At 38.3% G+C, this 20495-nt stretch overlaps 1 protein-coding gene across 1 annotated transcript in view; it reads left to right on the forward strand.

The window, feature by feature from the left end:
* Positions 1-20495, forward strand: part of SLC25A35 (solute carrier family 25 member 35) — an 88206-nt gene that overhangs the window by 26306 nt on the left and 41405 nt on the right. The window contains exon 2 of the mRNA XM_044076102.1: positions 5441-5506. Coding sequence (XP_043932037.1) covers positions 5441-5506 — 66 coding nt within the window. The remainder of the gene's footprint in view (positions 1-5440; positions 5507-20495) is intronic.

The following is a 20495-nucleotide window of genomic DNA, read 5'->3' on the forward strand; positions in this document are numbered from 1 at the left end:
GTATTTGCCCAGAATAGGCCAATCAAGGTGAATGTCTCCTATATTGTATGATATCCACAGGGATCAATGTGAATATCTCCTATATTTTATGATATCCACAGGCAGATCAGATTTTAAGTAGACAGAACTAGCTCGCTCAGAAAAGATAACCAACTTTTGTCTTTCACAAAAACTAAATTGGGCAAAAAGGTTACCAAACTCACACTTTCCAGATTGTTAACAAGTTGCACTGCACTTTGCCATGAGAAACATTTAATAGTTTTATCCAGTCCTCTAAATACCTACAGTGCTACAGCAGTGTCTACTTCCACAGTCTTTTTCTGCAGCACTGTGTTAGACAATATTTCAGCTGTGGCAACATGGTCTTCTCTGAACACATTTGTGGAACAGTGCAAGACGGTCTTCATTTGCAGGTGTAGGTGCTCTTTTGGAGCTACTATCATTCAGGGTATGTTCCCTTAGGCCTAACCACCCAGGAGGATTGTTAGTTAAGACTCTATCCTACTGGTTACTGAATACAGACGTCTTTATCACATAAGAAAATGTGATAGGACTGGTCCATCATCTTTCACCTGTGAGACTTGAGGTTGACTTGACTGACGGCTCAGAGTCGAAGACTTTCAGAGGAAACTCTTCCCCTTTTCCCACAATTTTGTGCATGGAGAAAACCCTTCCCTAATCTCGTTTGCCACACATAAGTGCAATCACATCTACCAGCTCTTTCAGACTACGATTTATTTTCAAATATGTTTTGTGGCAGTTTTGCAACAGTTCTGCAGAATTTCTGTGGGTTTTCAATGCCTTTACCCTCTCTATGTCACTTCAAACTCTTCAGCATTTTCTCCCTTCAGACCTTCTCTGCATATGTTATGAACTGTCACATTTATTGCTCCGTGTATTCCAACTAATTTTTGGATTTTTTGGAGATAGTATTACAGCTTTGAATTACTCTACAAACTTTTCAGAGTTTAACCAGATATATGCAGTGCCTTAACAACTGTCTAGTTTAGAATAATTTTTCAGTTTTTGTAAAATTTGGTTGTTTTTATGTATGTGTCTTTATGCATTTATTAAATACCTAAATGTGCAGAACCCTTCAGTGCTCCAGTGACTGTTTTAACACATATTTCATCCTGATTCTGACTCTATTGGTAATTTTTTAGATAAGCCCAATATTTTTTCTTATCTGGCTTTCGTGTAACAAATTTACATACAGGTTTAATAAATATAAATTTTTAGATTTTGGTTTTGAACTTTATACACATTTGTGTGCTTTCTGTGCCCCAATTTTTCCCTATGCAAGTCTTGGATGTGACTGTCGAAGTTCAGGGGTTGACGTCCTCTGCAGCTATCATCTCCCCTTAGTGGTGATGAACTTCTCTGCTACTAATCATTTGTGCTTTTTCAGTTTATTTACACCAGACCACTTTTCTTCTGATGTTGCTGTGTGAACATTCCGTTAGACATTATTAGCCAGACTATTGCTGAGTTTGATTTCACTACAGTTGGACAAGTTCTTTCCAATCCTGTTATTATTCAAACTCTTGGGGACACTTGCAGATTCAGTTGTCAGGTTTCCTGTGCAAGGTGGTCCAAGACTGCTTACTGATTCTGTTATTACTTTGATTGTTTGGGGACTGCTACACCTTCTGTCATCACACTCCCTCCTCTAAGGCAATCCATCACATCCTCACATACTTTAAGCACAGCAAAGTTGTTGTAGTTAATGAATTAAAGTCCCGTTTTTTTACATCTTTGAGGAATGTAGTTTTGTTTCTTTAATGAGATATCCCATGAGAACCATCTGTCATCTTGCTGCATCAAAATGTCACAATCTGTTTTTTATTCCCTTCCTGCTAGGCCTCTATCTGTGTGCTTAATTTTGATATCACTCACACAATATTCTTCTTGGTTCCATTTCTCATAAATTTGAACTTCATGCCCTCTAGGGCATCTCTCATCTGAGGGGGCGTTTTTAATGTAGAGCATCAGACATGTCCATGGTTAGATCAGTTCTGCCTTTTTTTAATTTCTCCAAGTCTTTTGGGTTTCTAATACCAAGACGGGAAAAGACCCCATTCCTAAGTCAAAGTACGATTAAAGTTGATGAAATCAGTATTGTTTCAGTCTTTTAAGCTTCATATTCATGCTCCAGTTCTGCCACGGAAGGGAGACTGATGGTAACCTTATTGTCAAGTTCTACCTCAGTCTGTTTGCCTTGTTGTTCCCCAGCTAATCCCTGACTGGGGTCAGATAGTGCTTATCTCAAGCAGTTTGCAATCCTTTTGCTTCTAATATCTTGAACTTTGTTCTCCTTCTGCAGCACAGCCCTTTCCATACTTCTAGTATCTGATCCTATGATACCATCCATTCTATTATTGATTTTTTAGCAAAGTAATTTAGACGGGCTTACAATCACAAGATCGAAGACAGCAATACTAAGATGAGAACACTGAGATTCAGACGTATGACTACCAGCAATGGATTTGCCCCCTACAGAACCCATGTTATTGCTTGTTCCTGGGTCCTGGGAGATATAAACTTTCTGTGTACAATGTTGCTTGCAGACATTTTGAGATTTGGCTGGTTTGAATCTGGGTGTTTATGCTCTAGGATTGTTGTCTTTGAGGTTATGGTCCTCAATCTTGTGATAGTAATCCATTTGGACCATATCTGTTTGGTTCCCTTCCTTTTCTCCCATACTTTACCTATCAGTGTGGGGATTAGGATTCAGAGGAAAATTCTTCCTTCTCCCTCACTATCTAGTGCCAAGGCTGTCTTTATCAGAAATCTTTTATCCTGGTTCCTCTTTGAGGACTATGGTCAGCAGAGGAATCTTTTTTTTTTCTGTATATGACTTGTTTGGTGTTGAGTTTCTGTGCCATGTCATTTGCCTGATTCATTCAGAGCTGGGCATACTTTTAACCATTTAACTTCCTTTGGTAACAGGGTTGGGCTGTATCTGATATTCGCCCTATATGTCCCATTCAGTTCGTGACATAGCTCTTGTCAACCCCCCCCCACACTTTTGTTTTTTACTTGAAAACTTGTCTGCTTTGAAAAACTATCAACAATATGGCTTCCAGAAGCTTTGAGTTAAACAACTCTCCAGTGTCATCAGATCCCACCTTGCCATTTTCTTCCCCCTCTTTCAGAAAAAAATGACTCCCTTTGCAATAGTTGCTCCTTCAAACTTTAGATCTTGCATTTATGTCACAAAGGCAAAGGCACTTTTTACCCTTCCCTTTTTACTTGTCTTCTTTTGTTATAAGGTGGCCATTCCCAGACTGACTGTGTGTCTGGCAGGCAGCTGGATTCAATATTACCCAAAACTTTTTAGTTATCTTGTTGCTGGCTTAACCGATTCCTCTTGGCTGAATAATTTTTATGTCATTGGTCTTGTATGTTGCATTTGGGCTTAGACTGTCTTATTTGCTGTTTCTCTAATGGCTTGGTTTTAGCCTAATGCCCAAGCCATTCAGTGCTTAATTTCCAGATTTTTCTATGTTATTGAGAACTTTTCTTGTGGGTCTTAACACTTTCTTTACATTAGACAACAGACTGTTGGAGGGATTACTGATGTCTGTTAGTGCTTCTCTGTGAACTTACTAGATTTCTTTTCCTTTCGAGGTCCTCTGTTGGTGACTTTGTACCTTCTCTCATTTGAGGCTGAGTCTTCCCAGGCTCGGCAGCATACTGTCTTTAGGCTGTCCATTACATTTATGCTTGTATGCGAGCTTTGGCAGTAATGGTTCCTAGGCTTCACCCAGGGATGGTATCTATTATTTATTACTCTTGCTCTGACAGTTAGTATTATGTGAATTGGAGCCAGATCATTGGAGTCTGGGGTCTGCTAGTCATTGACTGTCATATTTTGGAATGAGTATTAGTCCCTCATTTCTTGTGAGACATTTGTGGTCAGATATTCTTAGTTCAGATCCTTCCAGAGATACTATCTTTCAATATATTTTTAGGTCACATATCCCAAGTTCAGGTTCTTCATAGATGATGTCTTTCCAGATATTTTTAGGCTACATATCCCAAGTTCAGGTTCTTCATAGATGATGTCTTTCCAGATATTTTTAGGCTACATATCCCAAGTTTTGGTGCTTCAGAAATGCTATCTTTCAGAGTGTTTTTAGGTCACATTTCCCAAGTTCAGGTCCTTCACAGATGCTATCTTTCAAGATGTTTTTAGGTCACGTATTTCAAGTTCAGGCTAGTCTAGAAATGCTGTCATCTGGCAAACTTTTCCATGATCCATCCAGCAAGTTATGCTTGGGACAATGTCCTATAGGCTGAGGAAAATGGACTGGTCCTATCACATATGAATGTTAAATACTTACCATAATGATGGTCGTTTGGGTCCAGGTCCATCTTCCTTTCTCTGTAAGGTATTTGAATGTTGCTCCAGAGGCTTTCGTCTCCTTCCTTGTTTTTTTTTGTATTTGTGCTCTGCCTTCCATGGGCTAACAGAGATTGGGTGGCCAGGAAAGTTATTAGTCCCAAGTTGCCCGAGTCCTACTAGCCTTGAGTCCTATAAGTAGAGGAGGTTGGACCTGGTTCCACGCATCTATTGTTATGTTAAGTATATTACTTTCAACTATGTAATTTTCTTAATGAAAAATCTGTAAGAGGGAGGCCCAGCTTAGGGAATATATTCCCACCTTTCATCCAATGCCTTGTGGTTCTTCACCTTTTCCATCCTTATTTCTTTTATCTTATAAGTTAACAGGTTAGTAATAGGCTAACTGCCCTTGGTCATTTTAAGCCTAGCCAAATTTCCTGTTTTGTGCTTGGAATTACCTTTTTCGTTTAGTGTTTAAATTAACCTTTCCCATTGATGGACTATATTTATATTATCTCTAGTGGTAGTAACTAGGATATAGATATATAGAAAATCTCCAATCATGGGTTAAATCATTTAGTATCTGCCACAGTGGGGCACCCTGGGGTAAATTTCCTATTACCAATCCATAGATCCAAGTTGTGATTGAATTTGGACAGGATGAGCTTTGTTTTATCTGGATGGGGATTCTGTTCCAGAGCAGTGGTATCCTCTGTGAGATCTACCTGTCCCTCCAAACCATTCTGTTAATGTTGCTGAAAAGATTTAGAATCCTGGAATGAGTGTTTTTGATGCTGTTTCACTTTCTGATGTGCAGTAGGTCCATCAGTACTTGCTCAGAGGTTGCCTTGTATGTAGCTTTTGTGTTCACTGCAGAACTGGAAAGAAAGGAAGGAAGGAAAGGATGCATGGTGCATTATGGGAAATGGAACTGACTGCCAGCCTGGCAATGTTTTATCAGCCAGGTGGTCCTAGTGCCTGTAGTATACATTCTACTGAGTACTAAGGATGAGTCTGCCTCTTACAGATCTATAATTATGGTAAAGAGATAACTTTCTTTTCTGTGACATCAATTGTGCTTTCTCTTTTCAGGTCAAGACACACCTGCAGACTCAGTCCTTGTCTGAAATTGCAGTAGGTCACCAATACCAGCACAAGGTCAGTATACCTGTACATCGAGGGAGAAGGTGTCATATGCAGCTTGTAAAAATTATAGTCAAATAATCCTCAACACTTGTCTGCCTTACATACCTTTGTCTGATGGTGACTATTAATTTATTTTTTATTTTTCATTTGTTTACCGGGAAAGTTCGACTTGGAACAAAGTCAATTTTCAAGCGGAGGCCTGTGGAGAAATGATCCAGATCCATGTCTTTATACTGTGGGATGAAACCGGAGCACCTGGAGGAAACCCACACGAACGCAGGGAGGACATGCAGACTCCGCACAGAAGGCACCCCAGGCGAGAATCGAACCGGAGAACCTCTTGCTGTGAAGCGACAATGCTACTGCTGCACCACTGCACCATCCACTATTAAGAAGATGCTTGAGGATTGTCTTTTTTTCTTCACCTGGAGTAAATGTTAGCCTTTCTAATGGATCTTACTACAATTATGGGGGGGGGGGGTGTCTTCCTTCTTAAGTGCAGATAACACTCAACTATTTTTGACCAGATCTTTTATTAAGGATACTGCAAAAATTATCCAGTAAGAGTATTAAAGGGTATATAGGGGTAATATAGTTCATTTATGCCCAGAATATGTTTGGTTTTCAGTGATCCAATATTCTACTATTCTATTCTATTCATGTAGCTTGACACGTGGTTCAATTATTGTTCTGAAAAGGTGTTGGTAATAGTAAACTGGGTGAGGTCCTGGTGGGATACTTAAGAAGCAGGTGAATTAGTTTGAATTAGGTAGTTGGGGGTAGTTTTTATTGTAATTGAATCTTGAGATGATAGCAATCAGAGGTACAGGTTGAGAAGCAACAGGTGAAAAGGGACCAGGGTTGTGTTTTATATTGACTGCAATGGATGGCTTTAGTATAGCTAGGTAAAGTAGAGTAAATGCTTCCTGCTCCATTGTGGTATTGTTTAGACATTTTGGTAGGAAGCTTTATTCTAATATCTAGTTATTGCTTTCTTAAGGGGATAATATCAGTTGTTATACTCTTGAGATAGTTATCAAAGTGGACCACAAAATGCTTTTTGTGATTTGTTGACCTGGTTTATCTAGGTTGGGTTTTAACTAATTAGTGCCCACTAAATCTCTTGAAATAGTAAGTTTAGAAGTGATAATGGCATTATGGCTTATGTAGCAAGTAGAACAAAGCTGGGGCCTTTTGTAGTTATACTTTACTTAGATTTGGGGGTCACTGAATAATGACAGAGCTTGCCAAAGGTACAGGGATGTTATTCTTAAGGGTACACAAAAGGAACTGGTAGTGGGAGTTTCAGTGTAAGCATAAGGGAGGATAAAGAACCTGATTAGGACATGATGTGTTGCAGTTTTACTGGTGTTCTGTGAAGGGGGGGGGGGGCATTGGCTAACTTATAAAGGAAATGATGAGTGGGTGGGTGTTAATGAGGGTAGGGTAGAAGACTGAAATAAGGCTAAGCATAGCAAGGTGGACTGGACAGGGTTATGGCGAAGTCAAGAACCCTCCAATGTATATCTACAGCTTGTTTGATCTTTTGTACAATTTTATTTTATTGTTGTTTGTTAGACTAACATGATTTGTGTTGTGTGAACTGGAAGTATACTCCATAGGTTCATAGGTAGGTACTAGGCTATCGGCACAAGGGCCTACGTAAGCCTAGCCAACAAGGTTCCCTGGCTTATGCCACCCAAGAAAGTTATTTTCCTGTGCCACTGTCGAGCAGAGACACAGAAGTGATCCCCGGGGTGTATTTCCTATTTTCCATCCACTCATCCAGATTTTTCTTGAAGAGTGCTAATGAAGAACTTTGCTTGACATAGATGGGTAGCCTGTTTCAGAGTATGAGAAGTCTCTGGGACAGGAATTTATCCCTCCAGCATGTCATTTATTTTATTTATTTAACATTTGTTGACCGGGAAAGTCCGACTAGGTTCCACAGATCCTGTTTTCAGCGGAGGCCCGGGGAGAAATGCTCCAGAAGCATGTTTTTAGAATGTTTATTGGGGTGACAAGGTTTAGGTCCCTAGAGCATGTAGCTTGGAGGGATTGGGATTTCTTTAGGTGTAGCATGTCCAACAGCTCTGGGTTTGACATAGCTTTATATGTTAGGCAGAGATCACCTCGGAGTAGGCGATATGCTACGGAGTAAAGCTGGAGTTGTTTGAGGCAGTCAGTGTAGGGCATTTGTTTGAGGTCAGTAATCCTCTTTGTGAGGTACTTCTATGGCCTTTCCAGCTGCTGCAGATGTCTTGTGAGTTACATTCCAAAAGGGGTGTTGTACTCTATAATGGGTCTAATGAGTGTCGAGTAGAGGGGAACAATGACCCTTTTTTTCCTGGATGAAAACCCTTTTATGATGAGGTGTGCCATGTAGAAGGACTTCCTGACTACTGTGGCGATGTGACTATCAAAGGAAAGACTACTGTCCACCTGGGTCCCAAGGTCTCTTATCACGCATTTGGTGTTAAGTAGATTGCTGCCTATGTGGTAGCTCATAGGTACAGAGTTTTTACCAAAAGGGATGACACTGCACTTTTTGGCATTGAGCTTGAGGCCTTCTATAGGATGTCCACATCATTTGGGGACTTGACTATGGCTCCTAGTTTGCAGTCATTTGCGAACTCCATTAGCCAGAGGCCTTCTGTGTTCCAGTTTTTTTTTTTTTGTTTTACTTTTCCCCACTGTAGTACAACTGTAACACCTATCCTTTATTCTAGGTCTAGCAAAGGCAGTTCTTTATTTCTTTTCATCATTAAACTTTTTTCTTGGGGGAAATGAGACAACCACTTTCAATTTATGGCCATCAAGAGAATGAAACTGCATCTATAATGAATAATACAAGAAAAGATACGCTTACGTTGAGCTACTTTTGTAGTTTCTTGGCTGTATTAAACCACATGTTTCTTTTGAATGTTTCTGTTCAACATTGTTTTCAAGTGTACATAGCTGAGCTAACATTTAATTTTATGGTGAAGGGGAATGTAATTGGTTGAGCTTTTAGAGACTTTTAACGTGTCAGGATGGACTGTGTCAATAACAGGCTTCTTTTGAATGTTTGTTTTCATTACTGCTCAACATTTGTTTCCAAGATTAATGTTTTTTGAAACCTTTGATTAACATATGGTACCCAGTGTACGATGTGTGACATACTCTCCTTTCAATCATATTTTAAAAGTCCTGATAATATAATTTAATATAATATAATAATTTAATATAATATATAATATAATATAATATAATAATTTAATATAATATATAATATAATATAATATAATATAAAATATAATATAATAATTTAATATAATATATAATATAATATAATAATTTAATATAATATATAATATAATATAATATAATAATTTAATATAATATATAATATAATAATTTAATATAATATATAATATAATATAATATAATATAATATATAATGTTCAAAAATGGTATTTTCCCTACCCTTACATTTGTTGACCTCTATGACTGGTGACATCAGGTTAGGGTTAATGTGGAGCTGCATTCATAGACTTTAATGGATGCTCCTTTGCATGTGCATGGGATATGTAGATTAAAGTCTATGAACGCATCACCACATTAACCCTAACCTTATTTCACAAGGGATTTTATAACTTTATTTGGCCATGTTTTATTTAAGAAGCGTTTTATTAAAGAATGCCTCAACTATATTAGGACAGGGGGCAAAAAGCATTGTGGTACATATGCGGTAAGGCATATACAAAGTGTTCGAAACTCTTTAAAGTGATATACGAACTTTTCATTTTTTTAGTGCGGGGCAAAGCAGTTGAGTTGAACTCTTGGATACTTGTGCAGCTTCAGTCATGTGCTAAACGAATGCTTCTTTCTGCTCAGTAGTGTCTTTAGTTTTAAAAGGAAGAGCTGACTATAGTTTATGGTGAAATGCAAAGCAGCTGAAATGCAAACGAGTAGCATTTTTTTCTCAGTGCCCTAATATGGCTATCAGGACTGAAAATGGCTGCTACTAGGGAAGAAAAAATCTATATATACACATACATGTATATAATATAGTATATGGTCAGCAGAATGCTGTGACCAGGAGAATAATGCTATGAGCGTATGTACTTGGTGTGGAGTATGCAAACACTATGAAAGGTGGCTGTTATACAAGATGTGTGTACAAATCTTAAGTCCTAAGCAGCACTTACTTCAAGATAAATGTGAACTTGGAGTTGGATAGAAGCTTTGGGTGACCTGTCCCCACCGGAAGGGTACATATTTGAGGGGTTACTCCCCACTTTACTGATACGTGTAGTCTGTGATTGAGTGTTTTAGACTATGTGGGTGTGCTAACATGGCTGAATTTTGCATGGTGTGTGGGCTAGTTTGTACTATTCTGTATTAGTGCATGTGCACAATGAGTTGTAATCTCAATTAGTAAACTAGTTAATTAGTTGAGGACTGTGCTATGTTTTTTTTTAACAATTTGGTCTTTTACTGGTCTGCTGTTCAGATTTATTTTTAATCCTGCAAATTGTTTTCATTTCACATGCAAACATTCCGTTCATTCCTCGTGTAGTACAAATATAAACTTTAATGAGAAATCATTCTTTTTAGGTACTGACTCCCAAAGATTCTTCCTTTTTAATATACTTGGACCACACTGATCCTAAAATTTCACTCATTTTCAGTTATTGGTTTAGCTCTTAATATGACTTCCTTGCCATCAATCCATATACATTTCTTACATTATCTTTTATTATTTTCATTCAGACATTCCCCTCTTGGTATCTGCACACAGTCTCTCACTCTGTCTCTTCCATATGTTTTCATATGTGTTCTATTGATCCACCTTTTCAGGTCTCACTTTAACCTACAAACAATCCCTAATCTTTTTGTCGCTACTCAACATTCATTTAATTTTTTCAATACTTTCTGTTATTTCTACCACCTCTGTTATTATTGTTCTTTCTTTCTTCTTCCACTTTTTTTTTGTAATGCTTTTGAGATTTTAGAGATCTATCCATCTATCCATCTCTCCATCTATCCATCTATCCATCCATCCATCTACTTTTTGTTAACAAGCCTGTTTTTCGGTGGTAATCCTAAAATTCAGGGAAAAAGGACAGCAGTCATCATTACTGAGTCTTGATGGCCAAGAAGGATGTAGTAGTTGGCCCCAGAATCCTGGGCAATACAAGACCTCTTCTGGCCTAAGTTGTAGATGTCTCCCATTTAGCCAAGTCTACTTCAATGGCTGATCCTACTGTATAACACTTTATCTCTCTGCATTTGCCTACTGAGGTTTCAGAGGTGATTGAGGCTGTTGGGTAACCTTCTACTCAGGAAGCCTATGTCTCCGTGTGGAAACAGTTCTCAGTTAGGGTACCCTGTGTCGGACAACTTAGTCTGCAGGTGATCTTTGTGTTTATTGCACACATGTATGATTTGGGGCTCGGTTGTTCTATGGACACAGTGCACATATCCGCTATTTCTGTGCATCCTGATCTTGTTGTGGGCAGGACTGTGGCACAGCACCAACTAGTGAAGCAGTTTCTTAAATGAGTATTTCATCTCCCCTCCCCCTGTCTGAAACTTGAACTTCATTATGACAGGCCTTCTAGCTCAGTGGCACTGATGTTCATCTTTTGGAAGATGCAGTTCTTGGTTGCCACTGCTGAGGCACATCAGAACTTGTGAACAGCATGACCACTGTCACCAACCTGTGTGACTCTCTTGAAACAGTTAATTAGATTTAATAGACAGGCTTTCCCTCTGAAAAAACTGACATGTTGAAGGTTTACCTATAGGAGTTTTAATATCATAACTGATGATCAGTTATGATACAACCCATAAGTTTGAGGATGAGGCTTTTAAGGCTGATGGGTCTATAATTATTGGGGTCCATGGGAGGTCTACCCTTGGGGTGGGGCATCAACAATGTGGGGCGCAATAATTCAGGAAAATATCCTGTGGCTAATTTTTGGTTAAATAATTTTGAGGAGAGGTTTGGCAGGAGTGTCTCTGGTGCTATTTAATAAGCATACAGTTATGTTTTCAGGTCTCACAGAGGAAGTATTTTTAGATATTCAGACATCAGAAGGACTGATGTAAAGAGCTGCAGTGGAACTGAGAAGAAATAAGGTAGAAATATGTATGAGCTGAGAGGCTTCATGCAGATTAGGGGTAGAGTAGGGCTGTATGACATACATTAACTGATACAAGATCAGGGATTTAATACCCGAGTTGAAATGCAGAAGTGTGATGTACTGGTAATAGGGTAGTGGGTATTATGTCTAAAATATCTGCACAGAGACATAAGCTTAAGATGCAATTGTTCTTATTTTTTTTTTTTTTTTATCTCAGCTCTGTTTTACAAACAGGAAGACGTTAAAGACCATATTATAGATATAATAAAAAAGAAAGCTTTGACAGCTGCAGTGATAGTGTAATGGTATTGTTGCAAGGGTGAGTACCACATTTTTCTGACAGCAGAGACAGTAGCTGTTTTATTTTGGCTTATGCAGGTTAGAAGATGGTAGTCTGTGGTTCAAGGTGACAATGAATATTGTTAGTTAAATGTTTTCTAGTGTATTTGTGTGTGTGGTTTTACATTGTTAAACAAACTGTAATGGAAATGCAATTGTCTGAGTGTGTAGGAATGATTAATAACCAAACTCTATGATACATATGCTGAAAGGAAGCAGTATCTGTCAACAAATATTGTCCGATTACCTGTCAGCGAGGTTTTATTACTTTGCATTATCCAACAGTGGCACCTAGTGGTCTGTTTCTATACTGGAGGTTAAATCCATAGACTATACAAGAAGGTGTGCATTACAAGTGATTTGTCAGTTATTTTCTGGTCACCTCACATGCTTTTGTTGCTGTTAGCAAACCTTGTTCCCAAGCAGAGACATTTAGGTATTAGTAGTAGTTTTACACTTAGCAGTCTCTTACTTTAGATTTTCGTATGAATCTCACCTTGACTGCAGCTTATATTGCCTTTCATTTGTGAGCGTCTCTGTACTAAGTTGTCATGTTGCAGTTAATTTATTGTGGTGATTGATGCGTCTCTGTACTAAGTTGTCAGTTGCAGTTAATTTATTGTGGTGGTTGATGCTGATACTTGCTTTGTCTTGTGCATAATTGCATTGTAACATCACTTGCCTTCAATGTATTATTTATTTAGGTTTGTTTACTGGGTAGTGCACTTGTTGTTAAATACTAGAAATACAGTATGTGAGTTATTTAAAATTGTACATGAAGCACTGACCACATGGGGTGCTGATGCGTCCATGTTCATATTGCTTCTAGAACATTTAACTGTCGCAGCACATATGTGGTTTTCCTTTTTAGCAGGAAATTCAAGCTTTGCAGATACTGTTAATATAACAGTTTGCTTTTTTCAGATTTCAGTTTTTGTTCATCTAAAACAGACAAAATTTTAGATCCCATAAACACATACTGCTAAAAACATATCGACCTTCTGGAGAATTGGAGATACCGAATACAGGGAACATAATGCTTTGCTGTTAACAGTACATCTGAAAATGCACTATGACTTATTCTCCATTACGGTGCTCACATACTTTAGGAGATAGTTGTGGTCCACAGAATACTCCTTGCTATGCAGTCTCCCACAAAGTCCACACGTTATGAACATGCATGAACAGTGAGTTCAAACTGTACATATATTAGTGGCATCCAGCTGCATATCGGCCTTGATACTATATTTACTTAGCAGAAATGCACATTTGTCAGATGTGGTCATTGTGATCACTTCAGTATTTTTTACATTGCAGTGATCTTGGAGACAATTGCATTATGTCAATGGGGCAGAGCTTTCTGCATAGGGAGGTTAGTTCTTGAACCTGCACAGAAAAAATAATGTGAATTCATTGCTTCCTTGCATGATATGGTTTTTGATGGACTGTCTTGGAACTTGTGTTGATTGATGGAAGTTCCTGCATTCTTATCAGTATTTATAGCTATGGTGTGGTTACTTCTGTAGCATCTTCTTTGCATCTGGCTTAATAAATCTGATTAACTGTTTACATTGCCTATCTGCAGAAAAGTATGAAAATTAGGTAGCCATCTCAAGATCAGTGTACCATTTGGTAAGAAAATACTTGCTTTCAGGCAAAGCCTCATTCTGTGACTTGAGCACATATTGTATAGCCAGTAAGAACTACACAGGTAAAGCTACAATGCTCAATGGTGCACATATTTAGACTGCTGAGTTCTTTTATACCAAGTCCTGGTGTTTGCTTGTTCTAGGTAACCTGTTACTCATAAGATGATAAATTAGGTGTGACTCATATAAAATTACAAGATAGAGATGGGAAATTGCTGACAAAGAAGGTAAGAGTTGCATGCATAATAATTTCCCCCATGCTGGGCAGTTATTTGTCAATATGAGAATCACCTCCTCCTTTTCAGTGGGTAGCTTCGACAAATGTATTGGTGTCTGAAGTTTCAGTGTTGAAGTGGCCATCCTGTTTTATAAGACCTGTTGCATGCCTTCTAAACTAACAAAACATTAATTTAATATTATCAAATGTACTGTATTCTGATCAAATAACAGGGGCATTTCTCAGACGGCAGTATAACTGCACCTCATTTATACAAGTGCTAATAAGTTAATGAGGCATACATTAGCAGCATTAATCTAACTGGAAGTTGTATATATGGAATTTGATTGATGCAGGTGCTGGTGCTGTCTGAAAAGCTGCAGTTGTTGGGGTAGATATTTGATGACTCCTTGCTCCTTGACTGTAGTGTGACTCACTTCATGGGGGGGATCGTTTAGTAGGGTGCTGTCTCAGAAACCATGACTACCCCCCACCATCTAGAAGTCTTTTTTTGACCACAAGTTTCCCACCACCTCAGTATGCTTTATAACTCCTAGGCCTTGCTTTTATCCTTCCTTGGTGCCAACTACCAGTGGGAAAAGTCCTAGCTTTAGCTCTGGCTGAGCTGGTGTTGAGAACCAGGCAGAACAGCAGGAGTTCTGCAGTGTTCCAGCAGGGGTCATGCCATAGTTGGTCCCTTGACTGGGCATGGTCCTTATCCATAGAAATGCAGGGCTATAGGTATCTCCTGCCATTTGGTGAGTGGCACCCCAGTAGTATGTAGCATTTATACCTTATGATGCTCATATGACAACATCAGCTCTTCAGCTCTCTGTGACATAATGGCTGTTGCTCTGGACATTACTTGGGAGGGCTTGTCTTTAAATTAACATACAGTTATTTGGAAAGAAGTGGGGGAAATTCATATTTTCATTTTTTTTGCAACTTTAGATGAAGGAAATTTGTAAATTTAGTACAGCACAAAACTTACGTAATAGGGATACTTGCAATATAATATCAACAGTAAATAAAAATGTGATTCTTATTGAAATGAATTGTATGAAGGTTGCAGCTAGCCATCCCCCATTCATTCACACCTAACTATTGCCAACAGCTACCACCGCCATCTAGCCACTCCATTTACTAATTTGTAAATCTTCCATACTAGCTGTAAAAGCATTCTTCCAGTTTGCTTCAACTCCTAAATTCAAGTCTGCTGAGTCCTGGAACCCAGATAATATATCCCCCATTTTCTGTCTCCCATTCTTCCATTATTTTTACTAAAAATCACAAAGTGAAAAGTCCCGCATGCAATTTACATTTTCTGTAATTAGATTAATACCGAGCCGATAAACATCCACCACAAACTCAGCTATATTTTGTGCTCTTTGTGCTCATGAATAGACTGTCATGGTGTCTTTTAATCTTTTTAATGGTTCTGAAGTTTTGTTGATTTTGTTTTAAATTCATTCATAGATTCACCTCATTAGCTGTTAGGACACTATACCTTTAACTAATTGAAGCACAGAACTGTAACCTAGCAACGGCACCTTTTTTGGTGCCAAAACCAGTATTTAAACCTTGGTTTTTGTTAGAATCTGTTTGTCTGAAGAAGTCCCACTATTAGTGTGACGAAAAGCGCTTCACAGTATTGGTTCAATAAAGCTTTTGGAGAAATCTTTTTTACTACTTGATTCATATGGATATTTTGTCATATAGGACCTCTTTGTGGACATTTATTTAGTATCTAACATAACTGATTTTATCCTGGATTCTGTCTACAGCAGCCATTTGAGTGCAGAGAATTTACAAGTGTGGACTATACAAGAATTCCCTTGGCGTTCACAAGTACAGGGTAATTTTGTCTTCTGGTTTTTGTTTTCACTAGGCTTATAAATGCCCTAGGGCAGATAGCCTAGTATGAACCTACTTTCAGACAGGGGAGATCAAGAAGCAACCTAGCAGTAGTAATTTAAGCTATAAAGGGCTGTCATGTCTAAATGCACCCACCGAACACCACCAAGAACGAACCTGACACATTGGAGGGCACCCCCATGCTGTGCCAAGGTAGCAAAAGTGCATCAGCCTGGCACACTGGAGAGCACCCTCTGATGTGCCAAGGTAGCAGAAGTAGGCTTTGAGCAGCACGGATACATGCTGTATGATATTGCAATTTTGTCTATGTGCAATGTTATGTTGGTGTTTGGCCAAACTGTAATGTGGCTTTGTGGTAGATAGGGATGAAATACTTACTGCAGTCCAAGGAAATGGAATTCAAATGGTGGCTAGTGTCTGTCTCTGGTGGGAGGGGAGGGATGTGGGTGCTTAGACAGTGAACAGTTTCTCCAGTGGAGACCAGAGAAACTACTTTACGTGCTTGAGGGGATGAGGCAGGAATGCTTGTTGGTAATTTCCATTGCAGAACTGAGGGTCAGCTAGCATGGACAGCTCATTGCATGGCCCCCTTTAGCTCTGTATTTGGGCCCAGTAGAAATTTTGCAGTGTGCACTAACATTAGTGACAGTGCCTGCATTTACTAAATAGATTGTCCTGTGGAGTTTCAGTAGACAGGAAATGGTGATGTAGCCGAAATGTGTGCCACATATGTGAATGATGTGAACTGCCAGAGTGTTTTGCAGACAGTTATGATTCTATGAATGTCACACACTACCTGGTAGGTCATGGAATAGTGGACTTTCCTGTTCTCAAACCGTTATGGCTGTGGGCAAGTTGGGACCTTTATTGGTGCATGTCTGTGGCAAACAGTATCCCAAGGGAGTGTCGTAGAAGGCAGCATACCTCTGCAACTCTTAGCACAAGAAAGCCTAAAATAATGGGGGATAAAGGCCCAAAAATAGGAATACATTTTAAATATTGTTTTTATAAAGTTAGAATGTTTCTAGAATAACAGGTTTTGTGTTAACATACATTTTCTGAAGGAAAGTGAAATCTGTGTTATTAATTAGTGTCTTTAATTATCAGTGAAAACCACTTATTTCCTCATTTTATTAGGAGCAGACCAAAAATATAAGGCAAAAGTCTGGACTTTCTGTGAAAATCTGGACAGCTGAGAGGTATGGAAGGCAAACATAATGTTCTTTGTCCTGTGGTGTGCTGGGAACCATATGTGAGCCTCCACTTGTAGAAGCATTATATAAAGGAACTTGTTGAAAATTCTAAATATGAAATCCAGTGAGATGTCCATCATGCTACCAGATGGTCACTGAAAGGTCCCTGTAACCAGTATGAGGAGAGCTATATATACTTTGGATACCACAGTTATGGGAATGCCATACAGTCTTATTGATTCTGTGTGTGCAGGTTGCACATATCAGCCAAGTCCTATACAATCTCCTAATTGACTGTAAAGTGACCAGTAATTTCTTGATATGTGAGACTGTGACTTAGGGTACCATTTGCGTTTGGGCCAGCTGGTACTTCGCACATAGTGGTGGGAAGAAGTGGCACTAACATTGACAGAACACTGCTGTATGATTGCCAAGGTTGATGGTACGCTGCTATGCAATGGCTGCTGCATCTCTGAGCATTTTCACTATATTCAAGAAAAACATGTCTTTTGACAGGTATGCACTTTTCTCTATAGATGACAATGAATTGAGACTTTTATCACCTTGCATACATTTTAATATTATTAAGTCCTCATTTTCATATCTTGTTTTTGTCATGGTTATTAATATCCTCTTTCTGAACATTTTCTTCTACAATGTTTATGATGGCTGATAATTTCTTTTATTTATTGTTTTAATTATGTATCGTTTTAACTATCTGCTGAAATTATTGTTTCCATACCGTTTTATTTTCATTTTGCTTATTAAACAAAAGTGAAAACCATCTGCATGTCTTTATACATTCTGACATTTGCGTGTATTTTCTGTAGCACATTTAGACTCACTGCAGTGGAATGTAATATGTGGGAGAATGAGTTAAGACAACGCTGCGCCAGTCTTTCAGAGCAAGCATGCATCGCATGCTACACAACAATGTTTTTGAATCCCAGCCTTTGTCTTACTACTTTTTTTTTTAAACACCTTTATTATCATTTGACCTAGGCAAACTTATGGTCTGTGGCGCATGCTATAACTGTGTAATGCTGTAGTGTGATGTACTAGTTAGGTAAGAGTTTTAATCCCAGACATGGCAACTGTGAAACTCTGTGTATGTGTGTTTGTTTGTCTGTGTAGGGATCAATGCTTTTGAAAGGCCGCAGAAATACCTCACTGAAAGAATCAGAGGCCTAAAGCAGATGCCCTGTGCTGGCCATCTAAAAAAAACGCCAGCTATACTCTGTCACATATCATCTACTCAGAGGCGATCTCTGCTTAACATACAAGGCCATGTCAAACCCAGAGCTGTTGAACATGCTACACTTAAAGAAATCCCAATCCCTCAGAGCCACACTCTCCAGGGATCTAAACCTTGTCATCACAATGAACAAAACATGCTGGAGGGATAGGTTTCTGACCCAGAGACTAACCCAGACTCTGGAATAGACTGCTCATACATGTCAAGCAGAGTGCCTCTTTGGCCCTCTTCAAAAGGAACCTTGACGATTGGATGGGAGATAGGAAATTCACCCCAGGCATCACGTCAGTCACCCTGCTAGACAGGGGTCCAGGGAAGTAAATATTGTGGGAAGAAATATCCAGGGAATTGTTATGGCTAGGCTTGTATGGGCCCTAGGGCCGATAGCCTAGTACCAACCTATGAACCTAACCATACTAACAAGTTCACATTTATAAACATTATATGATATTTAACAATATATGTAATGTATAATCTAAGCAATATTACATAAATTATTCAATTTCTGCATTCTGTTAAACTTCATTCCTCCTACAAAACATTTTTCTGCATGCATTGCTCCCATAATTTCATTTTTTTCTATGTAATTTGCTACCACCCTTTTCTAAAGATCCCAACTCCAGGTCTTTTATCTCTGTTACAATATTCACTACTTCAAATATAGTTGGTTTAGATTTTGCTTTCCATTTTATAGTAATTGTTTTTTTTTTTTTTTTTGAGAGGCACCAGAATTAAACTTAACAGGGCCTTACTTTGTCTAAGCAGTTAAGATCCTGTAACCCAGCTCAAAAAATAATTTCTTCAGTTGTACACAATTGCTTACCCAGTATTCCTGACATAGTACTTTCTAGGGTAGTTTGAAAATCTGCCAACAAATTACATTTCCAAAACATATGTTCCCAGTTAGCTCTTTCTTTCCCATCATGCCTCCAACATTTGCCATCTACCTGAAAAAAATCTTTGGAGTCTGTTTGGGGGTGTAAAAGCATCTATGTAAACACTTCCAAGCAAAAATCCTAAATTTTCTTGATTTCGTTGCATAGTTGAGAGCCATACATATGTCCTCCCATTGTTTTTTTTTTTTTTTGTGAATTGCATATCTAATCTCTATCTTTTCTGACCTCTTCTGATTGATTCCTATAGTTATCATACAATATTTGATATGCCCTACCAATTATCTCCTTTTTAACAGTAACTTCTGCTCTAGATTCCATTAAAAATTTAGCCAGTGCAGGTTTTTCATTTACGATTCCCCTATCCTTTTCTCTTTGTCTATATTCTGATCTTCCCTTTCCTTCTCTAATTATTTGTTCCCAATAACTTGGTTCCTTTCTCAGCTTCCTTCAGTAAATTCCAGCCCCCTCCTGTCTATTCTCTGTACCCCTAATTGCAGTCATCTCTATCAGCTTTCTGCTTTTGTTATGTATAAGAGCCCTAAATGTGTAGCTCTGAAATATCTTCTTCAATACAATAATTCTAAACTTCCTTGTTCTGTTGGGAGGATCAACTTATCCTAATTGACAATTGCCGTCTTCCCCTCCCAAATAAAATTCTTCACCTCTTTATTAATTATTGTCTACAATTTCTCTACTTGATAAAATATATATCTGACCTTTTTATAAAACTAAAGGCACTAAAACATTTTTATTGCTTATATCCTGCTATCCATATCCATAGGCCAGAGCTTTGAGTTTCTCAGTTTTTGTATTTTCTTTTGTTTAGTCTCTTCCCACATATCCTTAGCTGCTGTAACCTAATTCTTTTTACTCTTAAATACTTCACTTTATCATGTACTCATAAATATGGCTATTGCTAGGCCAATTCAAGTGTAGTACATAGTATATAACTGTAGCCTTTGTTTTATCTTCATTAATTTTATATTCTGAAAAAAATGGAACTGTTTCAGAATATTCCACAACACTAAAATGTCCTTTTCTGGTTCCATCAGATACAGAATAATATCATCTGCAAATAATGGACAATTTTTCTTTAACAGCATACCAATTAAATCCTTGTATTTCTGAGTCCATTATTTTCTTTGCCAATGGTTCTCAATGTAATGTAAATAATAAAGGGGAAACGGGACACCCCTGCCTGGTTCCTTTGGTCAGACACAATTTCATAGAGGAACCCTCCCACTTTGATTTTTGCCTCCAGTCCTTTTTAGATCCTTCTAATTAACTTTATTATTGTATTAGGGAATACAAATGCTTCCATTACACTACTCACAAAATCTCAGCTTACTCTGTCAAATGCTTTCTCTGCATTAGGCACCACCAATAACAGTGATATTTTCATACATACTGCTTCCCTCTGGGTCATCATTGTTCTACTAATGTTGT

The sequence above is a fragment of the Protopterus annectens genome, chromosome 7.part0, assembly GCF_019279795.1.
Source record: "Protopterus annectens isolate FY-2018-M chromosome 7.part0, PAN1.0, whole genome shotgun sequence".
In the NCBI taxonomy this organism is placed as follows: Eukaryota; Metazoa; Chordata; order Ceratodontiformes; family Protopteridae; genus Protopterus; species Protopterus annectens.